The sequence below is a fragment of the Festucalex cinctus genome, chromosome 1 (assembly GCF_051991245.1).
Source record: "Festucalex cinctus isolate MCC-2025b chromosome 1, RoL_Fcin_1.0, whole genome shotgun sequence".
Lineage (NCBI taxonomy): Eukaryota > Metazoa > Chordata > Actinopteri > Syngnathiformes > Syngnathidae > Festucalex > Festucalex cinctus.
This window is the reverse complement of record NC_135411.1, coordinates 54,246,440-54,267,818: the sequence shown is the minus strand read 5'-3', so window position 1 is coordinate 54,267,818 and position 21,379 is coordinate 54,246,440. Positions and strand designations below refer to the sequence as shown.

At 39.5% G+C, this 21,379-nt stretch overlaps 1 protein-coding gene across 1 annotated transcript; it reads left to right on the top strand.

The window, feature by feature from the left end:
• The first annotated feature begins 216 nt into the window (after positions 1–216).
• On the top strand, positions 217–20,221 carry LOC144000861 (zinc finger protein 281-like). The gene is made up of 7 exons (XM_077494569.1): positions 217–355; positions 3,547–3,960; positions 11,159–11,260; positions 16,502–16,625; positions 16,728–16,811; positions 16,892–17,010; positions 18,654–20,221. The coding sequence occupies exons 2-7, from the start codon at positions 3,595–3,597 to the stop codon at positions 19,944–19,946; spliced, it is 2,088 nt and encodes a 695-aa protein (XP_077350695.1). The 5' UTR covers positions 217–355; positions 3,547–3,594; the 3' UTR covers positions 19,947–20,221.
• The last annotated feature ends 1,158 nt before the right edge of the window (positions 20,222–21,379 follow it).

Here is a 21,379-nt window from a genome sequence, read left to right as displayed (position 1 = left end):
ATTAAACTTAATACTTTGGATTGGAGTCACTTTGGATTTCCCCAATCAAACTTTAATGACATTGTTGATTTGCATCTATCATAGCACATTTAAAACACTAATAAAACGTATTTGAGTGCAAAACACTACACACTGGTTTACATACTTATCAACAAAATTCATTTTAACGTGTATGTGCACGCGCATTTGTTTGCGCGCACACATCCAAGACCCACAATGCCTCGCGCGCAGCCAAGATGGAAGAATCCAGCAGCTGCGGGAGAACAATATTTTGCCTCTAGATTTTGGGGGGAAAACGGAGCGCCGAGAGCCGACGACGCCGGCCCGCGGAGTGGCTTGTGGTGCTCAGGCGCCGGTAAGACACACCGCCGGGGTTAAAAACAAAAAAAGTCCGGTTCGAAGCGGCTCCTTCTGGGAGAGCTGAAACTTCTCGTGCGGGACAGACAACAAAAGCTGCCCGCCGCCGCTAGTTTAGCATTGCTAAGCTAATGGGACCGAGCATCATTGTTCGCTTGGGACGTTTATTGTGGGTCATACCCATGTTCGCTGCTCCATCACCGTGTACGCTCGCTCCGGCGTTCCCTGGAACCGAGTCGCCGGCTCTCACCAAATCAGTAAATATGAATGAAAAAAAGAAATATATATATATATTGTTTCCTTTTTTAAACTAGTAACTCCTCTTTCGTCCTTGATTACATGTTCGCGTGCGTTCTCTAATATCATGAAATAATAATACCTAATTTAAAAAAAGGTAACTTTTAAACAAATTTAAATGCCTGGTTACAGATAAACCGGAACATTTCACGTTTTGTTTGTATTTCTAAAGGTTTTGCGTTTTGAACGCCGCGGAGAGGCTGATGTGCTGAATTTGCGTGGCCATATTAATTATTGTCCCGCATCACAAAGAACAAGACGATGTCGGAGGGCCCCGCGAGATGGTTAGCCTGCTCAGCCTCCTAGCTTATTACCTCCGCAGAGCAATGTGATTAAGCCGGGACTAAAAGTACCACGCTCCATTTCATTTAGAACCTAAAAAGTGATTAATGACAAATGACATTTAATAAATGTGAGTAGACCACTGGGTCATTCGTTATGAGGCTATGGATGGGATCACCAGGGTTTTGCATACTGTGGCTCAGGGGCCAAATTGGGTCTGAATTGTGCAGAGTAAGATACATTCACGGTCAAGCAAGCAACAGTTTTTGGATGTTTGTTTTAATGAATCTGTGTCTGTTGTGTGGTTTGCAGTAGGAAGCCCTACAGAGGGTACTGTGCATGGCAGTCTTGATGTAAGATTCAACTAGTTTGCCGGACAGTTTCCTGCATGTATTTGCTATAATTAGAACTTTGGCACGACTTAAGGATTCGAGCCTATTGCATGTTGAGGCTTGCATGCAAATTTGGGGAAGGAATTTAACTGTTTTATAAAACATGAACCCCCTGTATTAGCGGTGTGCAGTATAGACAGTATTTTTAATTTAAAGGTAAGGTATGTACCCATAGGTAGAGTTTTGGACCCCATCGGCAAATCGTGGTAATGCATGTTGATGACGTTTTTTTTTTATCCCATTCTGTGCATACTGCTCAGTAGGGGTGTAAAAAAAAGAAAAAAAAGAAAATCGATTCGGCGATATATCGCGATACTACATCGCGCGATTCTCGAATCGATTCAATAATGGGCAGAATTGATTTTTTATTTTATTTTTTTTTTTAGGATTCACACCTTGAGCATGGAAGAATGTTATATGAACGGAACATTAAGCCTTAATATTTTATTTTAATGCTGTTCAAACATGAAACAGATTACAACCTCTATAAGACTGAAATTTCAGATAAATAAATAATACATTTTCATATAAATCTTACACTCTACAAGCTTACTGATTAGTATTTTCTGAATTTGAATGAAAAAAAATCGCAACAATCGACTTATAAATTCGTATCGGGATTAATCGGTATCGAATCGAATTGTGACCTGTGAATCGTGATACGAATCGAATCGTCAGGTACTAGGCAATTCACACCCCTACTGCTCAGTGTGACAGGAAAGGCCAAATTGTACGCCCACGTCACCCTGCTGTTTGGTACTGAATAATGCTTGTTGCACACTATTTTGCAAAGCCTCTGCTATTTGCGAGCTGCAAACATGTTGCAAAGACAAGAGTTCACTTTTCATCCGGTGTGTACATATTATCAGTCACTCATCAGTTAGTGTTTTTCATACAAATATTTATGTAATTACGTCATTACATGTTTTACGCAGTTTAATTGCGCGTTAGTGATGAGACGACAACACATTCCAACTTACACATTTGGGTTACATCATTGTCATAGGAACAGAACTTGGAATAAAGCAAAGGTCACCTGTAGAATACAAGAGTGTCTTTATTGTAACAGGCATAGCAAAATGTTATGCCAATATATCCATTATTAATATTTAAATCATCATTTACACCACATTGATTTGTGTTTGAAAACGCTCATTAGCACTAACAGCATGTTGCGCACCACTGATTTTAATGTGGGTATTCCATGTAATCACACCAGCACTCATTGGCATATAATCCTCATGCAAATAGGATGACTGGATCAGACACAAGCCATCGCTCAGATTATCAGTCGATGGGAAAGAGGGAATAAATGCAGCAATCCTGCCAGACAGGGAGCTCCAGCATTTGTCCCCATGCCAGACTGCAGTCCTTTTGTTGACCCACAAACCATCATGTTTAATCTCGTTGAAGCCTGTTTTGCGCAGAGATCCTGCAAAATTGCAGCACCAGTGAAGCGCAGGCGTTTATCCAGCCGGCCTTTGCTATTACAGACCCTTTTCAAAAAATGACAGAATTTCATGGAAAAGTTCATTTATTTCCAGAATTCAATTCAAAAAGTCAAACTTTCATGGATTATGGATTCAGGGCTCACAATTTGAGTGATTTCAAGTATGTACTGTATTTGTTGATTTTTAAAATCATGTTAGTGATTTACTTTAACACTGCCTCAATGTGCCGTACATAGCCTGGGGTTCCTGAAAGCCCACATTTTCTTGATGCTTACTGTCAGCTCTTTGTTTTTGGGTCTGGTGGCCCTCATTTTCCTCTGGATAATACTGTATTACAGGAGGAAAATGAGGGTCACAAATTAATACACTATTATCAAGAGGAAAATGAGCGCCACCAGACCAGAAAATCACAGCATCCAATTACAGCCAGCCAGGCTAATTGAAGCTCCTTGCAGCTTTTGGCATGTGATTTAAATAACATATCTGTTCATCTGCCCACCTGTAGTGACAGGCAGAACAATAAATATCCACTAGATGGCAGTGGAAGGTGTGTCTCTTACCTCCATTCCTGCAATTATGTCAATGTTGTGGATAACAGGGCCCGTACATTGAGTGAATTGACGAAAACTCTTCATTATTTCTATTTCAGTAATTATTGTGTAGTTTGTTGTGACTATAAAAGTAGGGATGAATGGATGAACCACTGGCACGCATTATAGCCGACTCGCACTAATCATTTTTGCATTGATTGTCGTTTCTCCCGGCAGGATGACCCTGATTGGCACGCCGTAGTTTTTCCCCACCCATTTGCCAGCATGAGCATCATTCAAGATAAGTTAGGCAACGACTTCCTGCACCCCAATGGCGGCATGGACACCAACTTTGGCGCAGGCATGATCATGTTCAGCCACCTGCCGCCCGTCACCAGCTTCACCCGGCTACATTCCGTGGGGCCGCACGAGATGATCCTAAAGAAGGAGCGGGACTCGCCCGACTGCAGTGGTGGTGGGCTACCAGGAGCGGGCGACTACGTCCACAACCTGGGCATCAAGCAGGAGAAAGTGTCTGAGCATGACTACCGCCTGCCGCTATACCCGGGAGGGCTGGCTAAGACCACTGAGCTGCTGGAGGTCGCCGTCAGTAATCAGAACCTGCTAGTGCCCGAAGTCAACATAGCCAACGTGAGTACCACTCTGGTCTGATTAAGTTGGGTGTGACATTTCGGGACACTCTGAAATCAAGAGTTTCCGCTCACAAAATGTTTAGTTCCTTTGTGTATCAACCTGTCTACTAGGGGTGTTAAAAAAAAATCGATTCGGCGATATATCGCGATACTACATCGCGCGATTCTCGAATCGATTCAATAATCGGCAGAATCGAATTTTTTTTTTTTTTTTTTTTTTTTTTTTTTTTTTTAGGATTCACACCTTGAGCATGGAAGAATGTTATATGAACGGCACATTAAGCCTTAATATTTTTATTTTAATGCTGTTCAAACATGAAACAGATTACAACCTCTATAAGACTGAAATTTCAGATAAATAAATAATACATTTTCATATAAATCTTACACTCTACAAGCTTACTGATTAGTATTTTCTAAATATGAATGAAAAAAAATCGCAACAATCGACTTATAAATTCGTATCGGGATTAATCGGTATCGAATCGTGACCATTCGTATCGGGATTAATCGGTATCGAATCGAATCGTGACCTGTGAATCGTGATACGAATCGAATCGTCAGGTACTAGGCAATTCACACCCCTACTGTCTACCATATTTTCACTACCATGAGGCCATGAGGTATTAAAAGGCACTGTCTCACTTAAGTATCCTATTTCTGTATTTAATACACAAACGGCAAAGAAATACCATGGACTGTAACGAGTCAAGTTAGAAGACACGCCACTGTGGGCTTCTAAGGTCAATTTCAAAACACAGTAAAAGCCTACCAAGCCTATTGCATTGACCTACACGTATTAGTTGGTAGCCATTTATTGTGGTTGGTCTACAGCAGGAGGCACGTGGTGGCTATCTTGACTCGTCCTCACACTTGATTCGAACGAGTTATGGCTCAAAGATCCGTTGCACTACTACCGGTAAATAAAACGTGCACTTGAGCTCAGCAAACTGCTTATTTATTTATTTATTTATTATTTTTTTAAACCAGCAAATACTGTAGAGTGATGTCTCTGACATGAAAAGTTGAGTGGGGCACAAAAATGGCACTTTACATCCACAAGCAGCAAAGCCTACACAATAAATTCTAATTCAATTGAACGTCACAATCCGGTGGAAAAGCGCTATATAAATGAAGTAGCCTACCATTTATTCATAGCCTTACAAATTGAGGCATGAATAAAACCTTCGAATGGTTGAAAATAGGGCGGTGCAATTAATCAAAATCCAATTACAATTTCATTTATTACACTCTACACTTACGAAATTGGCATAATCATAAACAAAAATAAAATATTATTAATACTCCTTTTGAGTTGTTTAAGTTTATATATTTGCACCTTTTTTATTTTAAAGTGACTAATTTAATAAATCTTGTTTGCTCCAAAAGGAACTTCCATAATTATAGTGTTTCAAATAATTTTATTTGTCTTATTATTTTTAAATGTTTAAACGTTTTCTTGTTTGGTATAAAAAAAATAATCGTTTTAATAATTATGATTTCAATTATTACCAAAATAATTGGGATTATTATTTTATTTTATTATTATTTTATTATTTTATTTTATTCTATAATCAAGCCTTAGTTCAAAATAAAAATGTGACTCACCAGTGCTGTTCCTTCAGCTTAACTTTATTTCTAATTGGCCAGAATTTCTTTGCTGCTTCAAATTCAACACATGAAATGTTTTGCTGAAATTACTGAAAAGCATGCTGAATCTGTGTGCAAAATTTCACCTTCACTTGAGCCACAAGCTTCCCTCATAACGGGACAGCTGCCCCCTCCATTTCTGCAGCGCTGCCTCTCCTTCTTGAGCGACGTCATTAATGAATCTACTTCATTCATATTGTTGGTTTGCTTTTTTTTTTTTTTTTTTTTTTTTTTTTTTTTTTTTTTTTGAGTTGTGCATGTTATTGGTTTTGACATTATTTTGCAGGTTCCTAAAATCTAGAGAGAAAAAAAATTAATTTCGTGTTATATCTACCGGGTGACACAAAAAAAAAACGGGAAATTTTTGCCAATCAAATCAAGAGTGATGGAAGAAAAATATTTTATTCATAGTACTGGAATTGAAACCTTAAAACATGCTATTTCAGAAAAAATGATGGATTTTTTTTTTTTTTTTTTTTTTTTAATTACAGCCCTTGGTTTATTGTTAAAAAGCTGTTTTTTTTCGCCACCCTATATTGTATTGTATTGTTGTATTGTATTTTTAATATGTTGTTGTGGGAAGAATACCTCTCCCTAAAAAACGGCAACAAAAATACTTTACCCCTAACATACAGACACCCAATACTTGAGTAAATACATGTAAACTGCAAGATTAACAATACATTTGATTATTACCATAATCCACTCTCTTTATCACTCATCTTTACATCCATGACTCACTACACCTTCAGTAGCTGCCATATTAGGTAGGTACATCATACAATAATGTGTATGTTGTGGTTGGTGACAAAACACAAAACAGCAGACAGTATGTGTCATTGAGAGGCGTTTGTGTCAACATAGCTAAAGATGGCGTAAATCTACTGATGACTCTGTATAGAAAATATAACGAAGGCCGTCAATTTCGTATTCTCTTTCCCCCTCCTCCTTGTGGTGATGTCATGGTGGTGAGTGAATGAAATTGTCTTGGTTTGGACACAGCTGTCCTGTGGGTGCACGCACTTCATTTCAGACATCTTTTGTGCTCGTTCAAACACAAGCACACACTTGTGACAATGTGGGCAGCCTCCTGAGGTTAAGTCAACATGACCTGTTGTCTGCACGAATACTATGGGCATGAAGACCAAATATAATTTGCCCCCCCACCCCCATTTTAAAACAAATATTTGTCTTCTTTTAGCCACATTATAAATGAGTAAACTCATTACGCTTTTCCTGATTTCTGATTTCTATTTTGAGTTTTCATTTTTTAATCTTGACTTTTTTTTAAGTCATTTTTTATTTACTTTTTTTTTTTTGTTTTTTTTGTCCAGTCCTTTTGTTGCTTTTATGTTGCCGGTGCTGTGCAATTTGAGATTTATTTTATAAATGTAACGTGTGTTACAAATCAAATTTATTATTATTATTATTATTATCATTATTATTATTATTATTAATTCACACAGATGTTTTTGTGTTTTCTGGAGACTGTTTTTGGTTACCATCTGATTCAGCCCATGCAGTGAATTGTGAATTGTAGGTCACTTATCCACAGGAGGGCTGTAAATTTAGGCCGTTATTGAGCTAACCCACCCATACTTGGTTCGCATTGCATGTTATTTCTTTTGTGTTCCGTTTTTATAAAGTCCTTCAACATATAAACAATTGTTTCATTCAAATATAGACTGTATTTTTAAAAGCAATCAAAAGAAAACTATATATATATATATATATATATATATATATATATATATATATATATATATATATATTAGGGGTGTTAAAAATCGATTCGGCGATATATCGCGATACTACATCGCGTGATTCTCGAATCGATTAAAAAAAAAAAATCTTTTATTTTTATTTTTTAAAATTGTTCATTCGGTAGTCTTACCGATTCAACGTCTTATCATCATTGCCTTTTTTTTTTTTTTTTTTTTTGTGTGTGTGAGAATCGATTTTTAAACTTCCATTTTTAATGGAAAAATATTCAACAAATCGTCTGACTTCGGGTTAGGATTCACACCTTGAGCATGGAAGAATGTTATATGAACGGAACATTAAGCCTTAATGTTTTATTTTAATGCTGTTCAAACATGAAACAGATTACAACCTCTATAAGACTGAAATTTCAGATAAATAAATAATACATTTTCATATAAATCTTACACTCTACAAGCTTACTGATTAGTATTTTCTAAATTTGAATGAAAAAAAATCGCAACAATCGACTTATAAATTCGTATCGGGATTAATCGGTATCGAATCGAATCGTGACCTGTGAATCGTGATACGAATCGAATCGTCAGGTACTAGGCAATTCACACCCCTAATATATATATAAATATATATATATATATATATATATATATATATATATATATATATATATATATATATATATATATATATATATATATATATATATATATATATATATTAGGGGTGTCAAACGATTTGTTTTTAATCTGATTAATCACACTTTTTAATTTGGATTAATCACGATTAATCAGCTAAATTACGTGCGTATTCGCGTAATATAAAATAAATACAAAATACCGTAATATTTTGACATTACCGCATTTTATTATCTGAATGTCATTTGCAAACATTGATTAAATGCATGTACGCAATTGCATGCATCATATCAATTGGGTGCAATTCAGCAATTATGAATTAATGAAACGCAAATTACTTTTGTTTTATCTAAAGTAGTGTTGTTCCGATACCGCATTAAAACGGTGGTATCGGTATCGGTGACGACTCACAAGTATCATGCCGATACCATTAATGATGCCATTAATTCCAAAGCTAACATAGGATTTTGGATGCAGCATCTTGTGTCTTGCTCGTGCACGACATTCACTGACATGTGACATGCTCACTGCATGCTGATCTAAGATATCCTATTGGCCCTTGAATGCTCTGAACCAATGGCAGGGCAGCTTTTACATGTTGAGGAAAAACAATCCTTAGTTATCGGTATGGTATCGGTATCGGCCGATACTGCAAAGCTGGGTATCGGAATTGGTATCGGGTGCCAAAAAACGGTATCGGAACAACACTAGTCTAAAGTCCCGTCGGGGTGTTTTTTTTAAAGCGAAATTTACCACCGAGCATACCAACTGGAGTCACCCCGCTCATTTTGGAACAACAGGCGTAGGAAATTCCATGCATTGACCTCATCACTGACCTGCGCAGCCTTCAATGTAACCATCCACGGTTACGTTCAAGGCTCAAGTGCGGTCCAAAAAAATGGTGCGATTAATATGCGCTAATACGTGATTAATGCAACATTTTTCTGTGATTAATTAATCTATTAACGCTTTGACTTTGACAGCCCTATATATGTGTATATACACACACACACACACACACACACACACACACACACACATATATATATATATATATATATATATATATATATATATATATATATATATATATATATATATATATATATATATATATATATATATATATATATATTAGGGGTGTCACGATTCGCCAACTCCACGATTCGATTTAAATTTCGATTTTGGGGTCACGATTCGATTTTTTTTTCGATTTTTTTTTTTTTTTTTTTTTTTCCCGCTCCCCCACTTTATAACACAGAGGCATATGCTTCTGTAGGCTAAGGCTAGTCTATGATCATTGGTTCTATTCATTGTACAGTAAATCTTATTTCAAAAGATCGGCTACATATAGGTGATGCAATTTCCATATTATTTTTGTGTAAATTTATGTAATATATGATAATTGACATTAGGCAGGAATGATCAAATTCAAAGAATTTATTTACAATATAAAGTTAACCGTCTTGTTCTTACTGAAGTGTAAAATAAAAAATAAAAAAACAAAAACAAAAAGTCACAGTGGGTGCCTGCCATCTATTGACTGTTTTTGGTTACAACAGTGTGCTGTGCGTTCCTCTTAAAATAATGTGCAATGTGCAACAACAACAAAAAATATATTGTATCCAAAGTCATGGAACAAATACAGCCTGAACAAACTATATCCCAACATTTACAGTTGCTGGGCATACTGTAGCGTGGTTCAAGTACACTAATTAAATGTTTGAATCCAGCGTTTTCCAAGGCTGCAGGTCTGCTGCTATAAATAGACCTATGGATCTGGCGTTTCGCGCGAGCTGAAGTGTGTGGAAGTTTCACTGTAAATGAGGATGAAATAGTTGGTTGGACCGTTGTTTTCCCACTTGTTTTCGCCGCCGGCTCCGCTCCCCTAGTATGTATGTGTGTGTTTGTGTCGGCTGGTGCCCGTATAATGGTACTTCAGTTTGAATGCGCCAGCGCGACACTCTGATTGGAGGACTGTGCCAGCGCGACACTCCGATTGGACGACTGTGCCAGCGCGACACTCCGATTGGACGACTGTGCCAGCGCGACGCTATTGTGTATCCGTGTATTATACCCCTATTGGTTATTGTTGTTTCTCCTCCGTTCTGTCAGTTCTGTCAAATGCGGTTATTATTTGTTCACCTTCCACTTTCACTCCCTTGTCAAACCCCTGCCTGAAATTTCAAGTAAAACTACTCAGATGTTAAAGTCGACCCGTGTTTATCTACTCTATATTTTCTGTTATTGTGTTACTTCCCTTCCCCTTGACGAGCCGGGCGTAACACCGTGGCCGAGTACAGTACGCGCACATAGCATATCTTGCAACTGTGGTCTTTTTATCGACAACGTGAACGTTGTCGACATAACTCACCGGGAACGCAAAATGTTTCCAAACTGGTGACGAGAGAAGCGGGAGCGGCATGAAGCACCATTGCTGTGTCTGTCCGCGCTTGCCATCATGACTGCAGGAGAAGTCAGCTAACAAGTGCCGTTAGCTAGTAGCTGAATGGCTGCGTCTCATTTGCTTTCCTGGGAGGTGGCGGTGACGGCGGTGGCGGCGGGCGCGGGGGGGGGCATCGAATCGTGTGTCCTCTCTTCTATTTCGATGCTCGAAATCGTGACGTAATTTCGATCGATTTCGATAAAAAATCGAAATCGTGACACCCTTAATATATATATATATATATATATATATATATATATATATATATATATATATATATATATATATATATATATATATATATATATATATGGGAAAAAAGAACTTCAACAATAAAAAATGTACTTGGTGAATTTTCTCAATATGTTCATTTCAGTTCATTAAAATTACGTTTTAATTTCATATTATGATGTAAGTACTATGATTTTATTCTTAGAAAAATCCAACTTCTTGTACAATTGCCATTTTTATTCCTTATAGTTTTAAGTAATAAAAAATTAGTTAAATGTTTTGAGATTTTTGTAGGTTTAATTGTATATATGGCCTCCAAACTTTTTACCGATGCCCATGTTGACATTATTATTATTATTATTATTATTATTATTGTTATTATTATTATTATTATTATTATTATTATTATCATTATTATCATTATTATTATTATAAAGATCCTGCTTGATCCTTGAATAAAATATGTATGTGACTGCTGGCTCTCACACCGCCCTCCTTTGTCATTCTGGCAGCTGCCGAGTCAGTTAGGAAAGGAGCCCGCTGGGAGGAAAGGTCGCAGGTCAAACGGTGACGGACAAGAGAGCCGGCCAAGGAAGAAGCGGAGCGAGGCAAAGGTTAGACACATTTGTTATGAATTAAATAATTCTTATGCCTGTTTCTGTCACATGTGAAAAGTAACATGTTGCTGTTAAAGGGATAGTTTGGATTTTTTGACATGAATCTCTATTTCATCATTGACTTACCCCTGACAGCGTTCTGTGACACGAGTTCTGGTCCGGTGTTGGACGAGAGGAAAATAGTCCAGCAAGTTGGCTGGGGTCACCTAAATAAAGCGTTTTTCTTCTAAAACAATTTGTGTTCAAAAGAGTGATACATTTCCATACAAAACTCCATTCGGAAAAAAAGTCAGACTCCATTACCGCTGGGCACTACTTTTCTGTTTGTTCGTATCACTGCGCGGCGCCCCGCATGCAGCTGATAGACGCGCACTAATCTACAAGTTGTTTGTCTTTTCGAAGGCGGAAGGTGCGCGGATCAGCTGTCTGCAGCGCGTCGATCAGCTGCCTACAGGGCGCCGCTCCCTGAACGAACAGAAAAATAGTGCCCGGCGGTAATGGAGTCTGACTTTTTTCAGAAAGGAGTATTGTGATGCAATTGTATCACTCTTATGTACACAAATTGTTTTTAGAAGAAAAACACTTTATTTAGGTGACCCCAGCCAACTTACTGGACTATTTTCCTCTCGTCCAACACCGGACCAGAACTCGTGTAAAAAAAAAACCCAAAAACAAACAAACCTGTATTCGCACTTCAAAGTGTTTCCTTTGTTCTTGTTTACTGCAAATTGACGTTTATGTACAGCACTTTGTATACAGCAACTCCTGTTCTTAAAGCGCTTTATACATAAAGTTGAGTTGAGTTGAGTGCTGATCTCACACACTGGAGGTGAGGATGAAATAGAGATTCATGTAAAAAAATGCGAACTATCTCTTTAAGTTCCATAAAGGGTAAATTCAGCAGTTATTTTCAACATGGTGTGACAGCACAATTAATGTTAGCTGAACCGCCAGTCTCCACCTTGTTGTTGTAGTTTTTTTTTTTTTTTTTTTGTGAATGACTTGTCCTAAATCAGTGTGCCAGCGCTGTGCTCTGTCAGAGAGGAACACTGAATTTTCCGTCCAATGCACTCAAGAGGCAAAAACAGAAAAATTTGAACGAATTACCGATGATGCTAGACCCACATTTTGATTATTTTTAGAAAGTTTTTTTTTTTTTTTTTTCCTTCTCTTGTATGCAATAATGGAGACACCCCAATCCAGGGTCTTTCTAAAAGCCATCTTACAAAATATATGAAATTTGTGACTTATAAAACATTGGACTTAGATAAAAGTTTTCAGTGATCAAATCTGATCGGCTTTTGTTATAAAACATTCACGGCCTAATTGTAAAGGGTTTTGTGTAGCCTCACTAGTATGTAACCAGTGTGTGGGCGTGGGTGTGAGAGTGAGAGTGAGAGTGAGAGTGAGAGTGAGAGTGAGAGTGAGAGTGAGAGTGAGAGAGAGAGAGAGAGAGAGAGAGAGAGAGTGTGTGTGTGTGTGTGTGTGTGTGAGAGAGAGAGAGAGAGAGAGATCAAATTAACGGCAATTTTTACAGTTTTTGTTTGAGTTAAAAAAAAAAAAAGGGGAACCTGTTAATGTGAATAGAACCCAGTTGAATGATGCAAAAGGAGCACTGTATTTCCAATTGGTATAACCAAAGTGCTATATTGGGAAATGTATTCAGTGGGGGGGAAAAAATCTGTACCTGGTGGATTAAAATGGAATTGACTTCCTTGCAGGAATGACGAAAGTTAGAAGCTCTCCTTTGACTGTTGTCAGTCTGTTTAATATTGATGTATCAGTTGGGCTTAAAAACCAAAATATTTCATTTTTTCTGGACCAATAAGAGTGGAACTGGACAATTCCCTACGACACTGATATATTGTAAGACAGACAAAAACTACATGCAAAGCCTGATTTATGCCTCCACGTTTGCTCTCGCGTTAATGACCGCCGTAGATCACATGATCTACGCGAGCCATGAATTTTAAGTGCTGCGTCGCTCGTGGCCGGCTGCGGTGCACACGTCGCCAATCCTTGCACGCCGTAGATGGCGGGGCGTAGCTCGCTTCTGATTGGTCCCTTCGATGGCGTTTTTTCTTTTTTTTTCTCTCTCTCCCCGCCCCCCGCCCAGATAGTTTCCGTGAAGGCAACTGGCGGCGCAAATCGACTTCCTGCTCGGAGACCACGGCTGTGCATGTGGATATGTGCCTGGGACGAGAGGCGGAAAACAACAATAACTTTAAAAAAAAAACTGTTCGCTAAGCGCATGGCTGTTGTGTTTTGGCGAGTTTACAGCCGACACCGGTGAAAATTTGTAAGGGTGTCACGATTTCGATTTTTTATCGAAATCGATCGAAATTACGTCACGATTTCGAGCATCGAAATAGAAGAGAGGACACACGATTCGATGCCCCTCCCCCCGCGCCCGCCGCCACCGCCACCTCCCAGGAAAGCAAATGAGACGCAGCCATTCAGCTACTAGCTAACGGCACTTGTTAGCTGACTTCTCCTGCAGTCATGATGGCAAGCGCGGACAGACACAGCAATGGTGCTTCAAGCCGCTCCCGCTTCTCTCGTCACCAGTTTGGAAACATTTTGCGTTCCCGGTGAGTTATGTCGACAACGTTCACGTTGTCGATAAAAAGACCACAGTTGCAAGATATGCTATGTGCGCGTACTGTACTCGGCCACGGTGTTACGCCCGGCTCGTCAAGGGGAAGGGAAGTAACACAATAACAGAAAATATAGAGTAGATAAACACGGGTCGACTTTAACATCTGAGTAGTTTTAATTGAAATTTCAGGCAGGGGTTTGACAAGGGAGTGAAAGTGGAAGGTGAACAAATAATAACCGCATTTGACAGAACTGACAGAACGGAGGAGAAACAACAATAACCAATAGGGGTATAATACACGGATACACAATAGCGTCGCGCTGGCACAGTCGTCCAATCGGAGTGTCGCGCTGGCACAGTCGTCCAATCGGAGTGTCGCGCTGGCACAGTCCTCCAATCAGAGTGTCGCGCTGGCGCATTCAAACTGAAGTACCATTATACGGGCACCAGCCGACACAAACACACACATACATACTAGGGGAGCGGAGCCGGCGGCGGGCCCGAGCCGCCAGCCGTAACAACGGGAAACACGACAAACATGACGGGACATTTACGCAGGCATCACAAAGATTTAGATTTATCAAATTCAACTAGAAGTGGGAAAACAACGGTCCAACCAACTATTTCATCCTCATTTACAGTGAAACTTCCACACACTTCAGCTCGCGCGAAACGCCAGATCCATAGGTCTATTTATAGCAGCAGACCTGCAGCCTTGGAAAACGCTGGATTCAAACATTTAATTAGTGTACTTGAACCACGCTACAGTATGCCCAGCAACTGTAAATGTTGGGATATAGTTTGTTCAGGCTGTATTTGTTCCATGACTTTGGATACAATATATTTTTTGTTGTTGTTGCACATTGCACATTATTTTAAGAGGAACGCACAGCACACTGTTGTAACCAAAAACAGTCAATAGATGGCAGGCACCCACTGTGACTTTTTGTTTTTGTTTTTTTATTTTTTATTTTACACTTCAGTAAGAACAAGACGGTTAACTTTATATTGTAAATAAATTCTTTGAATTTGATCATTCCTGCCTAATGTCAATTATCATATATTACATAAATTTACACAAAAATAATATGGAAATTGCATCACCTATATGTAGCCGATCTTTTGAAATAAGATTTACTGTACAATGAATAGAACCAATGATCATAGACTAGCCTTAGCCTACAGAAGCATATGCCTCTGTGTTATAAAGTGGGGGAGCGGAAAAAAAAAAAAAAAAAAAATCGAAAAAAAAATCGAATCGTGACCACAAAATCGAAATTTAAATCGAATCGTGGAGTTGGCGAATCGTGACACCCCTAAAAATTTGCAATAATTAATTGCCACGGTGATGAACTTACTTTCCCCCCGGCTTTGTTTCGTGTTTCTGAATTAAATTGAACTTCCTGAATTGATCATAAAATGCAGAGGAATCTCCACCCTGTGGCGTCCCAGCCGTAGCGACAGCCCGACTTGGAGTGAAACTCCAGCAGACACCAATGTGTATTGTGATGTGAATTGCGCACAAGTTGGAAGGCAAACGCACGAGCGGAGCTCCGCCGTGACGTCTCCGCGTGAGCCTCAAGCAGAAGTATACTGAGGCCGTAAGCCTTTGGAGCCTTGCATGTCATCTACTTGTCTTTTTCCCCTATAAGTATACATTTCAATTAATGAGTGCACACTGGACATGTATCTTCTGTCCAGATTTCAAGAAACAAGATATCAGAGCTTAAGCAAATCAACCCATTTTTATTATTTAATATCTTCACACAGTGAGAATTGGTAAGGAAGGATCAATAAGCACCATCTACAATGGAATCACAATTGCTAGATTGTTAGCAATTCTAGTTGCCTTATCAATCTTTTGCATTGTAGTTAACCTATTGTTGCATTCTGCCTGCAAAGTAGACATGGCTTCTATAAAGTATCAAGTTCACAGTTGTATACAATATAAATGGTAAATGGACTGCTTTTTATATAACACATATGGTTTTAACTACAGTGTTCCCTCGTTTTCCGCTGGGGTTAGGTTCCAAAAAATACCCGCAATAAATGAAATCCGCGAAGTAGTTACCTTCATGTTTTACAACTCTTATAAATGTTTTAAGGCTCTAAAATCCCCGACCGCACAATTTATACACCTTTCTCATTGAGGCATTTACATGTTCTCACATTTCTCTCTTGTTCAAACATTGATAATGTTCAAACCTTCATAAATTTTATAAAATGGGTATATTACTGTAAAAAAATATGCAAAATTGCACTTAAAAAAAAATTCGCGATACAGCGAGACCGCGAAAAGTGAACCGCGTTATAGCGAGGGAAGACTGTATAACATATGGTGCCCAAAACTCTTTACAATATTATTATGGAATAATTCCATTTTATTGAGAGTCACATTTAAATATAGACTTGTGTAAATTTATTCTGTTTAATTTTTACACATAAGGTTAGAATCAGTCTCTTCCTTTTTGATATCACTGGTAATGTTTTGTGATGCACTACAAAAAAAAATAATAATAAAAAAATAAAAAACTCTCTCACCTAAAAGCCAAAGAAAAAGCTGCACTAAACTAACTTGTGAAATTTGTAATGCTCACTGAAGTGAGGTCACTGATTCTGTTTGTCAATGTTGCATGTAGTCCATGATGTTGGATGGCGACGGGGCCAGCATGTCACCAGGCAGTAAACCTCACATCTGCGAGCACTGCAGTGCCGCCTTCAGGAGCTCCTATCATCTGCGCAGACATGTCCTCATTCACACTGGTAACGCCTACACCATTATACACGACTAACGGCTGTCTCTCATATTTCAGCTGTAAGCTGTTGAGAGTCAAACAAAGGGCTCAATCAGTTTGTCCGTTTCAGGTGAGCGACCGTTCAGATGCAGCCAGTGTAACATGAGTTTCATCCAGAAGTACCTCCTCCAGCGACATGAGAAAATCCACAGTGGTGAGTCGTCGTCCGCACTGGCAAGAACACGCCCATGTGCTCCCTGTCTCACCTGACTGCTAATTGTTGAATGATGTCAGGAGAGAAGCCGTTCAGCTGTGACCAGTGCAACATGCGCTTCATCCAGAAATACCACATGGAGAGACATAAGCGCACGCACAGTGGCGAGAAGCCCTACAGATGTGAGAATTGCCAACAGGTGTGACGTTTTGATTGCTTACTTGCCATTGTTGGGTTGCAGAATTGATAGAAATCTTAACACTGGTTTCAAACCTTATTTGAAGCCCCGACCTTGAAACCCGTATTTGAATTCTTACCTTTCATTTGAAACCCTAAGTTGAAACCCTGGCCTGAGCTAGACAACGAAATTTTGAAACACCAACCTTTGCTTGAAATCCTGATTTGAAACTCCAACCCTGATCCTTTACTCGAAACCGCAACACCACAGTTTACCAGGGTTGGCGCTGGGTCATAAAACTTTGTAGCCAATGTGGCTGAACTGTATAAAAATCTCCTAGTCACATTTGAACGTAGCTAGCCACGACATCACAGTGCTGCCTATTTTGCCGCTTTCTCACTATGTGCACCACTCATGCATGCACATGGCAGGGTGTAGCCCAACTAACAAACACACAGTACTTCTGGCAAGATGGATTTTTGGAGGGGTTCTTTCCACAGCGTGATGGCAAACTGCACATTGTAGTAGTAGAAATAGGCAAAATTCTTATAAATAAAAGTGGCAACTGCACCAAATCGCCATAGATGAAAGAAATGAGGGCACATGTATACTGTTCCTTGATTGCATCAGCTCGTCACTGTTTTAGCCCCATGCAAAAAACAAAAGAAAAAACAAAGATTGGGACAATTGAGAGGGTGCAAAGGTTTCCTGAAATATCTCAGCAATTCTGCACTAAACTGATCTGTCTTTGCACGTTTTTTTTCCTTCCAAAATATTGAATGTATTTACAAAAAAAAAATAAAGAAGTCAGATGCTTTTTGCAGGATATTTAAAGTTTAGGATTTTTTTTTTAAACATTTATTGGAATAGGATTTTCATTAAATATTATCAATACATCCAAATGTAATTCATTACTAAAGTACACTTTTATTTTCCTACATTGAAGTACAGTGTTAATGTGCATAATGTTTCAATGGCCTACAATAATAAATGCAAGTGTATTTTAGGAATAAAACCTCCACCTCGTTTTTAGGAACCCTTAGCCAGGTCCACTGTGCTGTAGTATTAAGATGCTGATCCAAATGGTGGAACTTGTAATTGCATTTTTTTTTTGTGTCCGTATACCCCTATATTTTGTTATTGTGTAATTTTATTCATAAATACACTAACGTTTTGTGATGATTATTACATTCAACTACAGTTGCAACTTAAGACGACAATTATGTTACGTAAATCAGTGTTGAGTTTATAAGGGCAAATGTGTGCACTTGATGACATGATAATAAAATGAAACGGGGTAACACAGTCCACGTACCTGTTGTGTTCTTCTACTTTGTGCACATTACCTGATCCCTCCACGAATCTGGCCCACTTCCCGCTCCTGAAAGCATCTGATGATCATTCTTTTTACACACTTTACCAAAAAAACTTAGCGTTTTCCTCCTGTCAAAGGCAGGCAACGTTGCCAAACCACAAAGATTTGACAAGACTTCGCTTCCTGGACTGGTTAAATAATAGTTGGTCTGCTGTGCCATTCTGTCTGCTATTATAACGGTATGAAACGCAGTCCGAATATGTGCTTGTAGGCGCCTTGAAATGTGCTCTATAAATCAAAGATATTATTTTTACGGCAGTAACCTAACATGATTTTTGGTCTCCTTCAGTTTTTTTCAAGGACGGATCGACTGCTGAAGCACAAACGGACGTGTGGCGATGCCCTAAGGAAAGTTCTGGATCCCAGCATGCTGGACCTGGCTTGCGTGGACATGGGCAGCTATGGAATCACTCAGGGAAACACAACAGCGGTGGCGGGAAGCGGGAGAAAAAAAGGTAGGTCCAAAAATCCTGCTGAAGCAGGCGCCCGAAAGAAGAGGAAGGGAGACGCCGGGTTGAGAGTACCTCATATTCCTGCCGCTGTCAGCGGTGCCTACAGCGTCCATGAATACTCACTGGAGAATCAAACAGTGTCCTCCTCCACCGAGCCGGGTCCCAGCATGCAACACCACGGCCGCGCCCCTAAGATGGCATTCAAGAAGGCCCACCGGAAAGGTCTAGAAAAAGGCGGGAAGGTTGATTCGAATGAGGATCACGGCCTCATGCAGACAAACGGCGGCAAAGTGGGCAACTACGATGACGCCATGCAGTTTCTAAAAAAGCGGCGCTACCTCCAAAACACCACGTCATCAACAGGAAGTGGTGCCGCCGAGTACGACCTACTGTCCTCGCACCCGACGGTCGTTCAGATGACGGACTCCGACTCTGGCCTGGACAAGTCAGGCCTTCCTGACGAGGTGCTGCAAAGCCTGCTGGAGCACTACGCGCACAAGCCCGACACCTCGCAGCACCACGACATCCATTTCGATCTGGGGGACCACCAAGTGGAGGCGCTCCAGACCGCCTCAGCCCAAGACCTGGACGCCGGCTCCACTCCGCCCGGCGACAAGGGCGTCATGATGAACGAGTACTCGCGCTTCCTTCTGCAGGCTCTGGAGCGTACGAGCCACAGTGCTGGCTTCCCTCTAGCCGCCCCGTCTTCCGGACCCTTCCTCTACTCAGAGTGCGGCTTTGGGCCAGCGGGGGCGGCCGACTCCTCGCCTCAGCCCGCCTTCCATCTCCTGGACGCCACTCACCAACACCACCAGCTCACCCCTTCACAGGAGCTCAACAACCCCACCACTCCACCGTCATCCTACCAGATCAGCCCGGCGGACCTCAGCAGCCACAAGGAGGCGCTGCTCACCAAGAACGGCACTGCTGCCGTCTTCTCACTGACCTCCTCCAAAGCCACCCCCTACCAGATTGAAAACTTTGCGCAGGCTTTCGGGTCGCAATTCAAGTCGGAAGAGCGGTTAAGGACGCCCGTGTCCGACTTCTCAGGGTACAGCAGCTTGCTGGCCGATGTCGGCCAGCCGGCAAGCCCCGCCTCCAAAACGCCGACCAGCCAAAGCTACAGATGAGACCATGCCTCAAAATTCAACCTATTTTACTTTTTATTGTTATTCATTTTTTATTTTGATGCAACTCCTCTTTCCCATCAGACCATTTCCTGTAAATGTATTTTCTTTTTATTTATGGAATACAACTGTGACAGTCCTTTGAAGTGTGGTATTATTTTTATGATTACACTAAAATGAACATTTTCCACCAGCTGGCTGACTTAGTGTGAAATAATAAAGGCGGCAGGGAATAATAGCCCAGGATTTGAAATGCAAAAAAACAAAAACAAAAGAAAGTATTACTCAGGAAACAGTAAGTTGCTGACATGATGAATGAGTGTGAACACTGAAAACACTTTCTTCTTGGCAATATAGAGATTATGCTGTCTTTTCTTGACCACACATATATGAACTATCTATATATATTTATAAGAATATATATATTATAATACAGATTTAATCATGGTGGCGATAAAGGAAGAATTATTGTTTTTAGGGTGGAAAAGGGTTGGGAGGATATATATATATATATATATATATATATATATATATATATATATATATATATATATATATATATATATATATATAAACCTTTTCCTTTTTATGTTGACCGATAGGGGCTGCTATTAAACAGCAATTGGATAAGCCCTCCACTTTTTGATTACCCGCTGTCCTCTTCTGCTTCATTTACTCTCTCTACCAAGCAGTATAAGGGCCACACTGTCCACAACAAAATGGTAAGAAAAAGTTGCAATGAAAAAAAGCCAGAGCTTTTTCAAGTCATAAGAGACTGAAGATGTGATTTGATTGAGTGAATGTTAAATTTCAATGAAATCTTGATGCTCAGGATGTGACAGTTATCATTTTAAGACTTTGTCTACTTTTTTCTCGTCAAAGGTCTATCTCCAAATTGTTCAGTTTTCTAATGTGCTGTCATCGTCATGAAAAATTTAAGGTTGTTTCTTGTAATTGGAGCTACAATCTTGTGCAATGATTTCCCCACTAAATTACAACTTAATGTAAGTTTTAACTTGCCTAATATGTATTATGAATCTCATAAAAGTACAGTTCTATTTCATCCCTGTCGTTTTAATCTCATAGACTTATTATTGCAAAAGTAGGGAGTATTTATTTAAAAAAACAATAAATGATGGTTTTAATTAGGACAGTATCTGTGCCGATACCAGCCTTATTTTTAAGGTTTCGGTATTCATGCTGGCCGCCCTTTAATGGCCGTTTTCCAAAAAAGGAACTAGAAATGAGAAGAATTGAACATTTCCATTAATTTCAGGCCACTTTAAGGACAATGTCATATTGGGTCATTCAGGTCGCTCTTTCAAATTATCTGTCAATGTTTTGTTTTGGGAGTTTTTCAGAGTGGGTGGGATTTTACGTGCAAATGGTATCAGTATTGATGACTACTCACAAGTGGAGTACTTATACTGGTATCG